The sequence below is a fragment of the Mobula hypostoma genome, chromosome 12, assembly GCF_963921235.1.
Source record: "Mobula hypostoma chromosome 12, sMobHyp1.1, whole genome shotgun sequence".
Classification (NCBI taxonomy): Eukaryota; Metazoa; Chordata; class Chondrichthyes; order Myliobatiformes; family Myliobatidae; genus Mobula; species Mobula hypostoma.
The window spans coordinates 73,714,093-73,731,063 of NC_086108.1; the positions used below are offsets into that span (position 1 = coordinate 73,714,093).

General features: G+C 41.2%; 1 protein-coding gene across 7 annotated transcripts in view; it reads right to left on the minus strand.

The window, feature by feature from the left end:
- The window catches only part of mast2 (microtubule associated serine/threonine kinase 2), a 457,841-nt gene that overhangs the window by 71,017 nt on the left and 369,853 nt on the right, over positions 1-16,971 (minus strand). For all 7 annotated transcript variants that reach the window (XM_063064394.1, XM_063064393.1, XM_063064392.1 and 4 more), the window contains one exon: positions 8,945-9,046. In XM_063064394.1, the coding sequence (XP_062920464.1) occupies positions 8,945-9,046 (102 nt within the window). The remainder of the gene's footprint in view (positions 1-8,944; positions 9,047-16,971) is intronic.

Here is a 16,971-nt window from a genome sequence, read left to right on the forward strand (position 1 = left end):
TTATTCAGCAAGATGTGATGCAGTATGTCATAGTTCATAATTTCCTTACCTTGCTATATTGGAGAGTGCAGAGTGCAACCTGGTCTGAATAAATCTCTGGAGAAAGGACTTAACTTTCAACACTTGTTTACATTTTCTCATGGAAATTAGCTTCATTTACATTCCTTTAATTCACAAAAGGTCTTCATTAAGCACTTCGTAGAACGTTAAGATGAAAGGAGAGTTATTGGTGCCAACATTGTCACTTTTTTTTTTGAAGTTAACAAGGAGCTTGCTGCATATTTTGTCTTTATTTTTGATGGAACACTTAACACTATGAATAGTCAAAACCCTCTTTGCCATGAGGAGGTAATAATCTGTTCCTTAAACCAACAACCTTTCTATCATTACCGGGATCAACAATTCTCAAATTCCTGCCTGAGTTTGTAATAATGCAGCTGAAACTAGCTGCTCAAAGTGCAAAGTAAATTTATTATCAAAATGCTTAAATGTCACCATATACTATGTTGAGATTCATTTTCCTACGGACATTTATAGTACAAAAAATACAATAGAATCAATTAAAACGACACACAAAAACTGACAACAACCAATATGTAAAATACATTGTTGCATGATATTTCATCATAGTTTTTTATCTCTACTCTCCTTTTCCAACCAAAAATACAAGGCACAGTAAAATACTTAATGAGAAGTAAATTCTGTAAAACATACCAGTTTGAATGGAATTGATAACATGCATGTTATATGTATTGTGTGCTGGATTTAAAAAGTATTATTTTGATAAACCACACCAATACATACAGAGTATTCAGTACCAATCAGTGTGCTGTTTCTCCAAGGGGATACAGTAGTACTTCCAAGGAAAATAATTAGCAAATGTTTTCAGTAAAACAACATATTTCTAAAACTAAAACTTTAAAAATCACTTTCTCACAATTAAGTAACAAAGTTTTTTAGACTCCTCTCAGTGTTCTTCAACCAGATACGAAAAGAATTGCCTGCCATTACGTCTTGTGGTTATTGTTAAAACAGAAAAGGCAGAATGCCATGCTGTAACTCAATCAATATATAGTCTTACATCGGAAAAATAAATTACAATCAGTGTTATTTTTCAACAAACCACGAAAGATCAGCCAATTTATTATCATTTATTTCCTGTTCTCCTGAAATTCTAGTTTTTCCAGACAATGGACAAACTGAGAAAACCAATGGTAGCTGGATATCACTGACAGAAAGCTGTACTTCCAAACAAGTGCTTCAGGGCAGTACAGTGTTAATTGTTAAAATTTATTATTAAAGTTGTATATGTGCCGTATATAACCTTGAAATTCATTTTCTTGCAGACATTTACACAGCAATAAAGAAATACTGGGTTCTGGTACTAAATGGTTGCCGGCCGCTCGAGGTTAGTCTGGTGAGGAGGGTGTGAGGACACCCAGCAGGACTGAAAAAACAAGACCTGACGAAGGGTGGATGAGCTCCTTGTGAGCCAACAGCGATCTTCCGTGGAAGAGATTAAAGCCTCACCTCGAATCTACGAATCGTATGCTATGCACCTAGTTAGAAGCGACATGATGAACTTGGGCGCTGCACCGTGTGCCTGGACCTGCCCAAGGCCTCCGCCTAAGGAAGGGCTGAGCTTGAAGAAACGGCTGTGGCTGGAGGCCAACACGGCCTCGGGCTCGAGTTCGGCAGGGGTGGCGGCGGCAGGTGGTGCCAAGGCGGCCAGCGAGAACAAACTGGAGGAGAGGCTGTACTCAGTGCTGTCGCAAGATCGAAGAAGATGGAGGTGCATAGCCGCCAACCCCAGATTCGGGATAGCACCCACTGACTGACTGACAAAGAAATACAGTAGAATTTATCAATAACTATACATCAGAAATACCGACAAACAACCAATGCAAACTGTACAGTGTTAACATTGCTGCTCCACAGATCCAGAGATCTAAGTTTGATCCTGACCTTGGGTTCCATCTGTGTGGAGTGCACAGATTCACCCTATGAGCATATGTTCTTCCCTTGCTCTCCATCCACATGCCAAAGATCTGCTGGTTATTAAATTAATTAGTTACTGCAAACTGCCCCTCACAGTAAGAAAAATCTGTGTTGGGGAATGGAGGGGCGAAGAACAGGAACTGACAGGAATGTGAAAGGAATAATGAATTTTGCAGAGATGGTGGAGATGGGAACATTGAGCAGAAGTACCCACTTCTGCACAGTATGATTTTATGGTTTTAATTAAAAAATATCTCATTAAGCATAAATAACAGAGAATTGCATGCCAATGTATAAACAGAAGAGATTCCGCAGATGCTGGATATTTAGAGTAACATAAACAAAATGCTGGAGTAACTCAACAGGTCAGACAGCACCTTCTGAAATGAATTTTCAGTTGATGTTTAGGGCTGAGACTGTTCATCAGGACTCAATACACACACACACACACACACACACACACACACACACACACACACACATTATATATAGCTGCTAAATATAATGTCTGCAACAGGAACTATACTGGAGAATAAGCAAATTTCCTTTGCCCATCTTCACACAAGACACAGAAAACAACCTGGAAGCAGTGCAGACACGAGGAATTCTGCAGATGCTGGAAATTCAAGCCACATACATCAAAGTTGCTGGTGAACGCAGCAGGTCAGGCAGCATCTCTAGGAAGAGGTACAGTCGACGTTTCAGGCCAGGACCCTTCGTCAGGTTAGTCCTGACGAAGGGTCCCAGCCTGAAATGTCGACTGTACCTCTTCCTAGAGATGCTGCCTGACCTGCTACGTTCACCAGTAACTTTGATGTGTGTTGCTGGAAGCAGTGCAGGATGACAGCAACAATATGGATGAGATGCTAAAAGAAATTATCATTAGTTTTTTCAAAAAAAAAGCTTTAGCAAAATTTCTAAACCTGGCACCTTGCTCCTTTATCTTTTCTGTGGCTTCTTACACAATCACAACTCGAAAAGTGTGCTGAGACTCTATCAATAATTGGGCCAATCTCTCTCCTCATGTCCTATGCCTTCTTAATCATCCACCCAATTCATCACACTGCCTTCAGGAACCTGTGTAGCACACACATCAAAGTTTTCTGTTTCTGTGTACTTGTGCATTTCTAGCCTGTTTATCCTCTGTAAATTACCTTACATTTCAACGCATTAAATTTATTTGGCAGAAATTCACCCCAATTCATTGATATTTTCCTGCAGCTTATACTTTTCTTCCTCATTCTCTACTACTGCAAATCTCAATTCAAGTTCTTCATCAATATCTTCATCCTAGGAATCAACCTTGAACTTTCTCTGCACTGCCTCCAAATCAAGCACATCCTTCCTTAAAAACGGAGACTAAAACCATATATTGTCCCACTAATGCACGCTAAAAATGCATCAAACCTTCCATACTTTTAAATTCTATGACCTATGCCATCAAGGCCATTTCTCCACTAATCTGTTTCCATAAACTAACCTGTTTCATGAACTAGTTTTCTAATTTCCTTGGAAAAACTATTTGTTTTTCTTACATTATATTGTATCTGCCAGCTTCTTCCGACTTGATCTTTGCATTGTTTGTCTGTGTCCTCAGCACAAATTGCTATTCCAGTTATTCTTGTATCAGCAGGGAATTTGACTACAGTGTGCTCAAGTACAAGTCATTATAAATAGTTGAAACTCCAACACTGATGCATGTGACATCCCAATAGTTACCACTTTTGCAAATCTGTTTGACCTATTTACTGTAATTGTTTGTTTGCATTTGTTCACTGATCAATCATTTAGCCATGCAAATATCCCCTTCATTTCCACCAAAGCTCATACATCCTTAAGTCATACAGTATTCCATTTCACCTTGCAAAATGCCTTCTGGAAATCCTAAGATACTATACCCAATGCACCCTCATTATCCAAGATGTTCATGATATCCTCTAGAGACAAGCAAATTTGTCAAGCACAATTTCCCTTTGATAAAATCATGCTGGTTGTTTCAAGATGTTCTAGATGTACTACCATCATCTCCTTACAAATGATTTCAGCTAAGCAAACAGGTCTAGTTTTACATGTTGTCTACCTCCCTTCTTGAATACCAGTGCTACATTTGTCATTTTGTAGTCCTCTGGGATTCTCTAGAATCCAACAAAGTCTTGTAAATCACAGCTAAGCATCTATTATCACTGCTGCTACTTCCTACAATAGCCATCAGGTCTATGATCTTGTCAGCATTTATCTCCACAAACCCTAAAGTTATACAGTAATCATTTCGGTAGCACCTTATCAAATGCCTTCTGGAAATCCTAATATATTAAGCCCAATGCTTCCCCATTAACCAACATATTCATACATCACAGGTCAGTGACGAACTGACCTTCACCTTGCTGAAGACAGGCAGCAGGTCTCAGACACCTTGAAAAGGAAATTTTCTGGGCTATTCAGAAAATTGTCTCTGATACCATTACCAGCAACACCATCTTGTCCACTGCCACCAAACTCGCAGTTCCATTACACCACACTGCTCATTTCTAACTCCTACCCAAGATCCATAAAACTGACTGCCAAGGTAAGCCCATTGTCTCTGCCTGTATCTGCACCACTGAACTCATATCCACATATCACAATTCCATTCTATTCCCCCCTAGTTCAGCCTCTTCCCGCCAGCAACTGCAAAACTTCACGTTCTTGATGTCCTCAACAAATTTCAATTCCCTGGCCCTGTCAAGCCTCATTTTCACCAGTTGTCCAATCCCTAGACACTTCTATCCCCCATCAAGAAGGCCTTAAAGCTCTCCACTTCTTGATCAACAAAAGATCCAACCAGTTCCCTTCCATTACCTCCTCCTCCGTCTGGCAAAACTGGCCCTTGCTTTCAACAACTTCACCTTTGCTCCTCCTACTTTCTCCAAATTCAAGGGATAGCTGCATTTTGCACACCACAGTCCCAAGGAATCACAGGATTGCTTGGAGGCAGAGAGAGTTTAAAAGAAGCCAGTGTGGGCAGTCAGCACATTTTGCATGCAACAGTCCTGAGAAGACACCGGATTGCTTGGAGGGAGAGAGAGCTTCAAAGAAACAAACCGGGGCAGTTGGCACATTTTTGCATGTCAACGGACTGCTTGGAGGTAGAGAGAGCTTAAAAGAAGTGATCAACAGCAGTCAGCACATTTTGCACGCCATTGAAACACCAGATTGCTTGGAGGGAGAAAAAATTTAAAAGAAGTGAGCGGGAGCAGTTGAAACACTTTGCATGCCACAGTCATGAAGTAACATTGAACTGCGCATAAATAGGCACTTGGCAAGGATCAATAAAAAACAATTAGGTTTAAGAGGAGTGACCATTGTGTAATTAGGCCAATGTTGAATTGGGGAGTAGAGGCTTTGGTTCATTGAGGCTTGGTGAGGAGATGGTATGTCGTAGGTACATTTATTTATTCTTTCTTTATTTATTAGACATTTAGAATAGTGGGAATATCAGACAGGATACTGGAATTCTCCTCTTGCGGAATGTGGGAAGGTAGGGAGACCTCCAGTGTCCTTGACAACTACACTTGCAAGAAGTGTACACAGCTGGAGCTTCTAACAGACCATGTTATGGAGTTGGAGCTGGAACTCCGGATCAATCAAGAGGCTGACAGTTTGACAGGCAGGACACACAGGAAGGAACAACACTGGTAACTAAGTGATGGTCAGGAGAAGAAAAGAGGATAGGTAGCTACAGCAGAGAACCCCTGTGGCTGTTGCCCTCACCAACAGATATACCACCTTGAGTACTATTGTGGGGAATGTTCTAGCAGTGGAAAGCCACAGAGAGTCAGGTGTCTGGCTCTGTGGCTCAGAAAGGAAAGGGGGAGAAGAGACAAACTGTAATGATGGGAGACTCAGGGGAACACAAAGAATGTTTTGTTAACTAGACTGAGATTTCCAGATGGTTTAGTGCCTCCAGATGCCATAGTCAGAGACACCTCGGAACACATCCACAGCACTTTTAAGTGAGCAATCAGAGGTTGTGGTTCACATCAGTATCAATGAAATGCGTGGGAGGGGTAATGAGGTTGTGCAAAATGAGTTCAGAGAGTGAGGTGCTAAGTTAAAGGACAGGATCACCAGGGTTGTGACTCAGGATTGTTATCTGTGCCATGTGCCAGTGAGTCTAGAAATAGGAAGATCATATCATTTAACACATGGTTAAGGAGTTGGTGCAGGAGCAAGAGCTTCAGATTTTTGGATCATTGTGCTCTCTTCCAGGGAAGCTGGAACCTGTACAGAAGGGAAGGTTTGCACCTGATCCAGAGGGGGAACTAATATGCAGTGGGAAGGTTCGCTAGTATTGCACAAGAGGATTTAAACTAGAGTTGAAAGGAGATGGGAACCAGAGCACCAGAAGATAGTGGAGTAGTTGTGCAGAAAGATGCTGTTAAAACTACATACAAAGTCAGGAAGTGAAAGATTGAGCATGGTGGGACTAATGTTCTGAGCTGCGTACATGTCCACGGAAGGAGTATTGTAGGAACGGCAGATGAGCTTAGGGCATGGATTAGCATGTGGAATTATGACATTGTAGCCATTAGTGAGATGGTTGCAGGAGGGGCAGGACTGGTAGTTCAATGTTCAGGGGTTCCATTGTTTTAGACATGATAGAGTGGAAGGAAATAAAGGGGGAGGGGTGGCATTACTAGTCATGGAAAATGTCACGGCAGTGTTCAGTCAGGTCAGATTGGAGAACTTGCTTGGTGAAGCTTTATGGGTAGAACTGACTATGTTGATAGGATTAAATTACAGACCAGCCAACAGTGTGCAGGATTTAGAGGAGCAAATTTGTCGAGAGATCGCAGACTGTTGCAAGAAACATAAGGTTGTGCTAGTAGGTGATTTTAACTTTCCACGTATTGACTGGGACTCTCATACTGTAAAAGGACTGGATGGGACAGAGTCTTTCAAATGTGTTCAGGAAAGTTTCCTTTATTAGTATGTAGAATTCCGAACTAGAGAGAATGTGATACTAGATCTGTAGGGAATGAGAAAAGTCAGGTGACAGAAGTCTGTGTAAGGGGACACTTTGCATCTAGTGATCATAGTGCCATGAGTTTCGAAGTAATTATGGAGAAGGATATGTCTAGTCCTTGGATTGAGATTCTAAATTGGAGAAAGGTCAATTGTGATGTCATCAAAAAAATTCTGGCAAGTGTGACTGGGACAGGTTGTTTTCTGGCAGAGGTGTACTTGGTAAACAGAACGCAGTTCTGAGAATTTCTATGTAATGAACGGAAGTTAACAAAAAATTTTAAAACTCGGCATAAAGTGAAAAATGAAAACCTCGACCGTATATTGTCAGTGTCAGAGTGAACGTATACAGCTTAACAGTATGCTGATCATGAAACAAGCAAAGATCTGTCACAACAAACTGAAAATTGAAGGAAATTGTCAATATTCAGCAGGCTGATTGCAAAAATTTAAGAAAAGGCACTGCATTCAATTTTAAAGCATCTGCAGATCACGAAGCTGCAGAGAAATTAATTGATGAGTTTGCCAAGATCATCACTGATGAAAATCTAACCCCAGAACAAGTCTACAATGCTGATTGTTTTTATATCTTACAAAAAACCCAAACAAAAAGTAGAGTACAAATACAGTGCAGTGTAACACTTTAATCAAAACATGGCATTGTAAGTGGAGATTGAAAGCCTGCGGTTGTTTGTTGTTGTTCAACAGCTGATTCAGGTATTCTCCTGATGCTGCTTTGCTGCTTTTGTTACCCTGCACATGTTCTATGTTCATTATATTAATGGTATCTAATAGTTTTTACAGTTAACTACACCAGTGTGATGAACAAATGTTATACAAAGACTGCTTACTGGTCGCACATAAATTCAGAATCAGAAGTGATGGTGATCTCAAACAATCTCATTATGTATTTCAAAATTTGAAAAAAATTGAAAACCCGACACACTTTGGATAAGGGGTACTCAACTATGTTTACTTTGTTATTCTTCCTCTTTATCATCTTTAATCATCCTTTCCTAAGTTTCTAATAATTTCCTCTGAACAGGTCCTGCAGAACCCCACTACAAACAACCTTCCAGTTACCAAAATCTTTTGAAATAAACCTATAAGACTTTAAATTAATGCCAGCACGCTGTTCTCATTAACCAATAAAAGGAAAATGGACAGGCATTCACTCTCCCATCTGTTCAGTGGCAAAATAATTTTTAATAGCATTTTAAGCAAACCTATTAATTCACTAATCATCTAAATTAATTAAAATACTGGAATCATTTTAATTAACAATTCATCATTAAATCTAAACATCCCAGTGACTTGCTATTAAATATTCTTGACCATAATTTTAATGCATGGTCTTTGGAGAAACAGTGATGAACCAAACACTTATGTCCCTTATGTTGTCTCTGTTAATACTTGGTCTGCATTCTTGCCCTATTCATTTATAACCAACTCCAAAAGAGGCTCAAACAACAGTAGCTGAATGCAACATACTTATTTTGCATTCACTGGCTCACCCATCTCTGCAAATCTATTTTGTGACACAAAAGAATTGTTTCTTTGGAGTGGAGGTGAATCAATGGAACATACATTTCTGTGGTGTATTGTGACACAATCATTTATTACAAATGTTACCTTGATTTAAAGAGCTACTTCACCAAATTCACGAGGAAGCTAGATACGTTGGAAGTACAGACAGCCACACAATTATGGCATTTAGAACAAACCTGTGTTATTTCTTAGCAATTTATAGTCAAATTATCATCTGTCCACACATTATCTTAAACTAATTTTTTCCTGCCTGTACTTTTCCATAATGCAAAATGTAAAATTTAACAACAGTACAATGATCTGCTTGACCTGTTAACCTTGCCTCCTCAATTCAATGCATGCATATTTTATTGATGGACATTGAGGTAATGAGTACTTGAAAGTTTTCTCTCACCAGACACTCTAGCAGCCGTGCCGGCCGGGCAATAATGATCATCAGTTTCTTCACCAGCTGAGTAACAAATGTCACCTCTGAACTCTCAGACCGCTCGTGTGCCTGTAAAATAAAGGATTAGATTCACATTTAAAACAAGATTTTATAACACCACCACAATTTATTTCAGCAACAAAAGAAATTCTATATTGTATACAAATAACACTCAGGGCCCTCTGCCTCAGAAATAGGACCACTAATAAAAGAAGGGGCTCAACTTTTAAGAGTATGTCTGCCAAAAACCTTGCACATTTCTGAAGCTCCAAAACTCTCGTCAGGACACTATCATGCTCAAAAGATAATCGAGACATCTTGTTTTGATGCTGTTTAAACCTCTTTTGAAATATGCTATACTACATACTAGAACCTCATTTCTGTGCAAGTTTAGCCTTGCCAGCAGCAGCACACGATCATTAGCTTCTGAAGCTGATGTCATTGCTTATCTGAGAAATGCCTATGTCATTCCTATACACAGTGAATCCCAATGACATAATCACCAGCAGAATAATTTACCCAGACAGGTTAAGTTATACTCTGTCTGAAAAGTCATCCATCAACACTAGTAATCACTGGTGCATGAAATTAAAATGACCCACCATTCCCCCACTCCTCCAGGTCACATCACAATACCTCTTTAAGAGACTCCAAATAGGTGGGTGTTAAGAAATATACAGAAAAATAAACTCAAAGCATTTTTCTCCTAGAAACATTACATTTTGGATCGTGTTAATATGTTTTCTCTATTAAAAATTACCTTCATATATTGGTTTTTAATACCTCCATATATTAAGATTACTAAATTAACATTTTATCTTGCAAAATAAAAGATATGTGGAAGATCACACTTACAGAATTAAATAGTAACAGAAAAAGATTTTAGTGTGGAGTTTTGCTCTAAATTAAATGTAAATCAATTTAATAATAAATACAAACAAAAAACAACATTTAAAAAGAACAACTTCTCCCCTCCCCAAATCTTGTTCATGACTTCTTCAGAACTTCAACTGCAAGACACTGCAACACACATCAAAGTTGCTGGTGAACGCAGCAGGCCAGGCAGCATCTGTAGGAAGAGGTGCAGTCGACGTTTCAGGCCGAGACCCTTCGTCAGGACTAACTGAAGGAAGAGTGAGTAAGGATTTTAAAGTTGGAGGGGGAGGGGGAGATCCAAAATGATAGGAGAAGACAGGAAGGGGAGGGATAGAGCCAAGAGCTGGACAGGTGATAGGCAAAAGGGATACGAGAGGATCATGGGACTGGAGGTCCGGGAAGAAAGACAGGGGCGGGGGGCACCCAGAGGATGGGCAAGAGGTATATTCAGAGGGACAGAGGGAGAAAAAGGAGAGTGAGAGAAAGAATGTGTGCATAAAAATAAGTAACAGATGGGGTACGAGGGGGAGGTGGGGCCTTAGCGGAAGTTAGAGAAGTTGATGTTCATGCCATCAGGTTGGAGGCTACCCAGACGGAATATAAGGTGTTGTTCCTCCAACCTGAGTGTGGCTTCATCTTTACAGTAGAGGAGGCCGTGGATAGACATGTCAGAATGGGAATGGGATGTGGAATTAAAATGTGTGGCCACTGGGAGATCCTGCTTTCTCTGGCAGACAGAGCGTAGATGTACAGCAAAGCGGTCTCCCAGTCTGCGTCGGGTCTCACCAACATATAAAAGGCCACATCGGGAGCACCGGACGCAGTATATCACCCCAGTCGACTCCACTAAGAAGCACCAGGCCATTGTCTCCCACACCATCACCGACTTTATCCACTCGGGGATCTCCCATCCACTGCTACCAACCTTATAGTTCCCACACCTCGCTCTTCCCGTTTCTACCTCCTACCCAAGATCCACAAACCTGCCTGTCCTGGCCGACCTATTGTCTCAGCTTGCTCCTGCCCCACCGAACTCGTTTCTGCATACCTCGACACGATTTTATCACCCCTTGTTCAATCCCTTCCAACCTATGTTCGTGACACTTCTCACGCTCTTAAACTTTTCGATGATTTTAAGTTCCCTGGCCCCCACCGCTTTATTTTCACCATGGATGTCCAGTCCTTATATACTTCCATCCCCCATCAGGATGGTCTCAAAGCTCTACGCTTCTTTTTGGATTCCAGACCTAATCAGTTCCCCTCTACCACCACTCAGCTCCGTCTAGCAAAATTAGTCCTTACTCTTAATAATTTCTCCTTTGGCTCCTCCCACTTCCTCCAAACTAAAGGTGTAGCTATGGGCACCCGTATGGGTCCTAGCTATGCCTGCCTTTTTGTTGGGTTTGTGGAACAATCTATGTTCCGTGCCTATTCTGGTATCTGTCCCCCACTTTTCCTTCGCTACATCGACGACTGCATTGGCGCTGCTTCCTGCACGCATGCAGAACTCGTTGACTTTATTAACTTTGCTTCCAACTTTCACCCTGCCTTCAAGTTTACCTGGTCTATTTCCGACACCTCCCTCCCCTTTCTAGATCTTTCTGTCTCTGTCTCTGGAGACAGCTTATCCACTGATGTCTACTATAAGCCTGCTGACTCTCACAGTTATCTGGACTATTCCTCTTCTCACCCTGTCTCTTGAAAAAACGCCATCCCCTTCTCGCAATTCCTCTGTCTCCGCCGCATCTGCTCTCAGGATGAGGCTTTTCACTCTAGGACGAGGGAGATGTCTTCCTTTTTTAAAGAAAGGGGCTTCCCTTCCTCCACTATCAACTCTGCTCTTAAACGCATCTTCCCCATTTCACGTACATCTGCTCTCACTCCATCCTCCCGCCACCCCACTAGGAATAGGGTTCCCCTGGTCCTCACCTACCACCCCACCAGCCTCCGGGTCCAACATATTATTCTCCGTAACTTCCGCCACCTCCAACGGGATCCCACCACTAAGCGCATCTTTCCCTCCCCCCTCTCTCTGCATTCCGCAGGGATCGGCCCTACACAACTCCCTTGTCCATTCGTCCCCCCCATCCCTCCCCACTGATCTCCCTCCTGGCACTTATCCTTGTAAGCGGAACAAGTGCTACACATGCCCTTACACTTCCTCCCTTACCACCATTCAGGGCCCCAAACAGTCCTTCCAAGTGAGGCAACACTTCACCTGTGAGTCGACTGGGGTGATATACTGCGTCCGGTGCTCCCGATGTGGCCTTTTATATATTGGCGACACCCGACACAGACTGGGAGATCGCTTTGCTGAACATCTACGCTCTGTCTGCCAGAGAAAGCAGGATCTCCCAGTGGCCACACATTTTAATTCCACATCCCATTCCCATTCTGACATGTCTATCCACGGCCTCCTCTACTGTAAAGATGAAGCCACACTCAGGTTGGAGGAACAACACCTTATCTTCCGTCTGGGTAGCCTCCAACCTGATGGCATGAACATCGACTTCTCTAACTTCCGCTAAGGCCCCACCTCCCCCTCGTACCACATCTGTTACTTATTTTTATGCACACATTCTTTCTCTCACTCTCCTTTTTCTCCCTCTGTCCCTCTGAATATACCTCTTGCCCATCCTCTGGGTCCCCCCCCACTTGTCTTTCTTCCCGGACCTCCTGTCCTATGATCCTCTCGTATCCCCTTTTGCCTATCACCTGTCCAGCTCTTGGCTCTATCCCTCCCCCTCCTGTCTTCTCCTATCATTTTGGATCTCCTCCTCCCCCTCCAACTTTCAAATCCCTTACTCACTCTTCCTTCAGTTAGTCCTGACGAAGGGTCTCAGCCTGAAACGTCAACTGCACCTCTTCCTACAGATGCTGCCTGGCCTGCTGCGTTCACCAGCAACTTTGATATGTGTTGCTTGAATTTCCAGCATCTGCAGAATTCCTGTTATTTGCAAGACACTGCTATAGTTTTAAGGGTACACTGTGAGAATCTCTAAGCCATATAATACAGAAAAAATGTAAATAATGATTTATGTGCTGTCTGCTGTTCTGCCATGGCTAAAAATACAATTATTCTTCAATATTTTTGCTTTATGATCCAGTATGATGTAATAGTCAATGCTAGTTAATGCTAGGCAGAGAATCAACTGCAAGGATTTATCTTTTCATCCTCCCAGCATTATGTTTAACATCCCCCAAAGATTGATTCTAAATCACCTTCTTCTCATTTGCATGCTGTAGTTCATCAACACTGTCTAAAATACAATACAAGATTCTATGAATATAGTTAGGTTCACCAAATTATTTCCTTGGCAGTGCCTTTGCACAGTCAAAGTCCTTGTCAGCATCCAAGAAAGGATGATAGTTTTATTATGAAAAGAATTAAGCTAACTTATTCAGTCCCCACAAATTCCAGCTACATCACTCATCCTAGCTGTATATGACTGAATTTCAGTGTGCTACTGTACTCTGAGCTGTGCTTTATCCACTTAATGCATCCATCACTAAACTTATAAAGCTTCACTTGCACACCATGGCCATTTCTACCTTGGCCCATCTGCTACTAAAGCCCTCTGACCTGACTATTTTAATGTTTCTTTGATAGGCATTTTATATTTTATCTTCCATAAACTTAAGGTCATCAAAAATTTGCTGCCAACATTTTGATTCTCACTTGGACCATATCTGTTTCATCCATAAGACATACAACTAAGACCATCGGATTTGCTCAGCCATTCCATTACAGTAGATTTATTATTCCTCTCAATCTCATTCTCCTGTCTTCTCCCCATAATGTTTGATGTCCTAACTGATCAAGAACCCAAAAACCTCGTCTTTAAATACAATGCCTATAAAAAGTATTCACCATCACCGCCCCCCCCCACCCCGGAAGTTTTCATGTTTTATTGTTTTACAACATTGAATCACGGTGGATTTAATTTTTTGACACTGATCAACAGAGAAAAAACATATTTAATCCATTGTGATTCAATGTTGTAAAACAATAAAACATGAAAACTTCAAGGGGAATGAATATATTTTATAGGCACTGTACATCCAGTGACGGCCTCCACAGCCATCTGTGGAGGACTTTTCTCATGATGGACTGGGCACTATTCACTTTTTTTTATATAGAGGATCTTCCGTTCAAGGGCATTGGTGTTTTCATACCAAGTTGTGATGCAGCCAGTCACTACCAAAGTTCAATATACTCTCCACACACATGTATAAAAGTTTGTCAAAGTTTTAGATGCCATGCCAATTCTTCACACGCTTCTGAGGAAGTAGTGGGAAGTATACTGTAGGCTTCTCGACGCCCTATTCCATCTGCCACTTCTTTGCCCATTGTCCCAATTTGTCTAAGTCCTGCAGACTTGCTGCTTCCTCATCACTACCTGCCCCATCACAACCGTGGGCACACTGCCTTCTATTGTTTCCTGATCAAGACACAAATTGTTTTTAAAACTTTCCTCAAATCTTTCTGTGGCGTCATCTTCCTGTTATCAAATCTTTCTGTGTTCATCCTTCCCTTACCATGTAACTGCACTCAAACACCAACCTAATGACAAATGCTGCCTTTTTTTTTGCTATTGCCCAATTTTTGTCTTCCAGAAGGTATTCTGAGGAAATATTAAACTACACGATTTGGGAGTTAAGCAATGAGGCAAATGAACCACTAGCTTTTGATACCCAATTATACTCAGTATTAAAGTCAGTCATATTCATCAACCTATCCAGCAAGATCTTCAAATTTGTTTTTTGTTCGTTAATCAAAACCAAATAAAATCAACCAAAATCTACTGAATGCCAATGTCATGGGAATCTGGAGAGAAAACTTCTGTGTAGGAAAAGACATTGCAGAAAATCGCATCAAATTCCAAACAATTAGTTAGTGTGGACTACCTTCTCATTTATTATTTGTATTTTCTATCATGTAGGGCGAGCACCATGGACTCACTGGGCCAAAGGATCTGCATATATGGACTGTATTGTTTTATAACTCTATGTACTTTGAATTCTTATTGAAATGAAAAAAATACCACTCTGAATAAGTTGATTTTATATTGAAATATCTTCAGACTCTTTAACCTTATGAAATAATTATCAGTCAAATACAAGATCAAGAAGGCATCGTGGAGAGCGAGCAAGCAGCTGGATAAGTGTGGACATGATACTCCAAAGGGCTTATTTCCGTGCGATATGGATCACTGGAGAGTGAAAAGTCACAACGCCTGTAAGTGAAAACGCGGACAGATCAGAAAGTGAAAGGCATCATGTGTGGAGAATGAGGGTCTGGCAAAGTGTGGAGATAGTGCTGTGAAGAATGGACAGGAGGAGCCTAGACAAGCAAAGTGACACAGGCCTTGTGAATGGAGAACAGGTAAGCAAGAATGGGTCCTGAAGTGCCTTGTCACAAGATAGCCATGAATGACTGATAGGTATTTCTTTCCAGTCTCTTTTGAATACCCAAGTAATGTAGCCATAAGTACACGATTAAAATAACTAAACCCAAACTAATTAATCAGAACAGTTGTCCTGTAATATATGGATATCTGCAGATCCTATCAAGGGGTGGCAAAGCTATAGCACGCATGCCTAAGGTAGCATACATAAAAGAATTGTTGGGATACAACCTACAGTGCCGCCCCTCAATTCTTTAAACCCCACCCATAATAAAATGATACATAATAATCTTCACTGCCAAATGAAGAAGTGACAGTTGCAAGAACAAGTGACATTGGATGATTTTTTAAAAAAAATCCTTGCAGAAATTATGTACACTTCAGTATTTGGCAACAACATTATCATAACCATCAACAGCAATTGCCTCAAAAAAAAGATTGCCCTACCACTTCATTTGTAAGTTGGTGGAAATCTGCAGCGTGATTATCTCCAAGTTTCATCAACAATCAGACAGTTTTAAAGGGTAGCTTTTAAAGAATCACTTATACTTACAACATTTAAGTATGTTTTTATAGTGTGAAAAGGATTCTGTAAATAAATAGCAATAAAGATATGACCTCTATAACACTGTCAGAAATGCTAAGAGATAGTACCAGTCCAGAATAGAGTCTCGATCCAGCCATCGGCTGAAGCAGGACTTAACAACTATAATAGGTTACAAAATGAAGTCAGGCAACATCACCAATGCAATCCCATCCCATCCCAATAAGCTTTTCAACAGAAAGGGATGGGTATGTCACCATGGACCATGACTGCATCCACTGCACCTGAATCTACAGTTACCATTGTGGGCCCAGATGTGCCTGTGGCCATAACAATAGATCCTGTACCTTATGTGAGAGGGAGGAGTTGGGGATTTAGGATCTGATGTTCTTATTCATGTTTTGCTGCATGGGCAACCTGTTAGTTTTCTGTGTGTGAGAGAGGGTGTTGGGGGTTTTGATGCCATGTCACTGTTCTTTGCTGCGAGGGAGGGGTCAAGGGTTTGGCGTTTTTGATGTTCTGCCTGCTGTTTTTCATGTGGGCAACCTGTTAGTTTTCTGTGTAAGGGAGGGGTAAGGGGTTTGGGGGTTTGCAAGTTTTGTTTCTTTTTCTTTTTTAGAGCTGGTGGGGGAATGAGGGAAATTGATGCCTTTTCTTCCAACAACTCCCATAGTTTTTCTGTATTTCATGACCATATGGAGAAGACAAATATCAGAGTTGTATTGTACATGCATACTTTGACAATAAAATGAACCTTTGATGTTACTGCCAAGAAAGCTCACCAACGTTTCTACTTGCTCAAAAGACCAAAGAAATTCACCATATCCCTGTCAATAATTACCAATTTTTATCGATGCACCATTGAAAGCATTCTGTATAGATGCATGCAACACACATCAAATTTGCTGGTGAATGCAGCAGGCCAGGCAGCATCTATAGGAAGAGGTACAGTCGACGTTTCGGGCCAAGACCCTTCATCAGGACTAACTGAAAGAAGAGCTAGTAAGAGATTTGAAAGTGGGAGGGGGAGATCCGAAATGATAGGAGAAGACAGGAGGGGGAGGGATGGAGCCAAGAGCTGGACAGTTGATTGGCAAAAGGGATATGACAGGATCATGGGACAGGAGGCCTAGGGAGAAAAAAAGGGGGAGGAGAGAAGCCCAGAG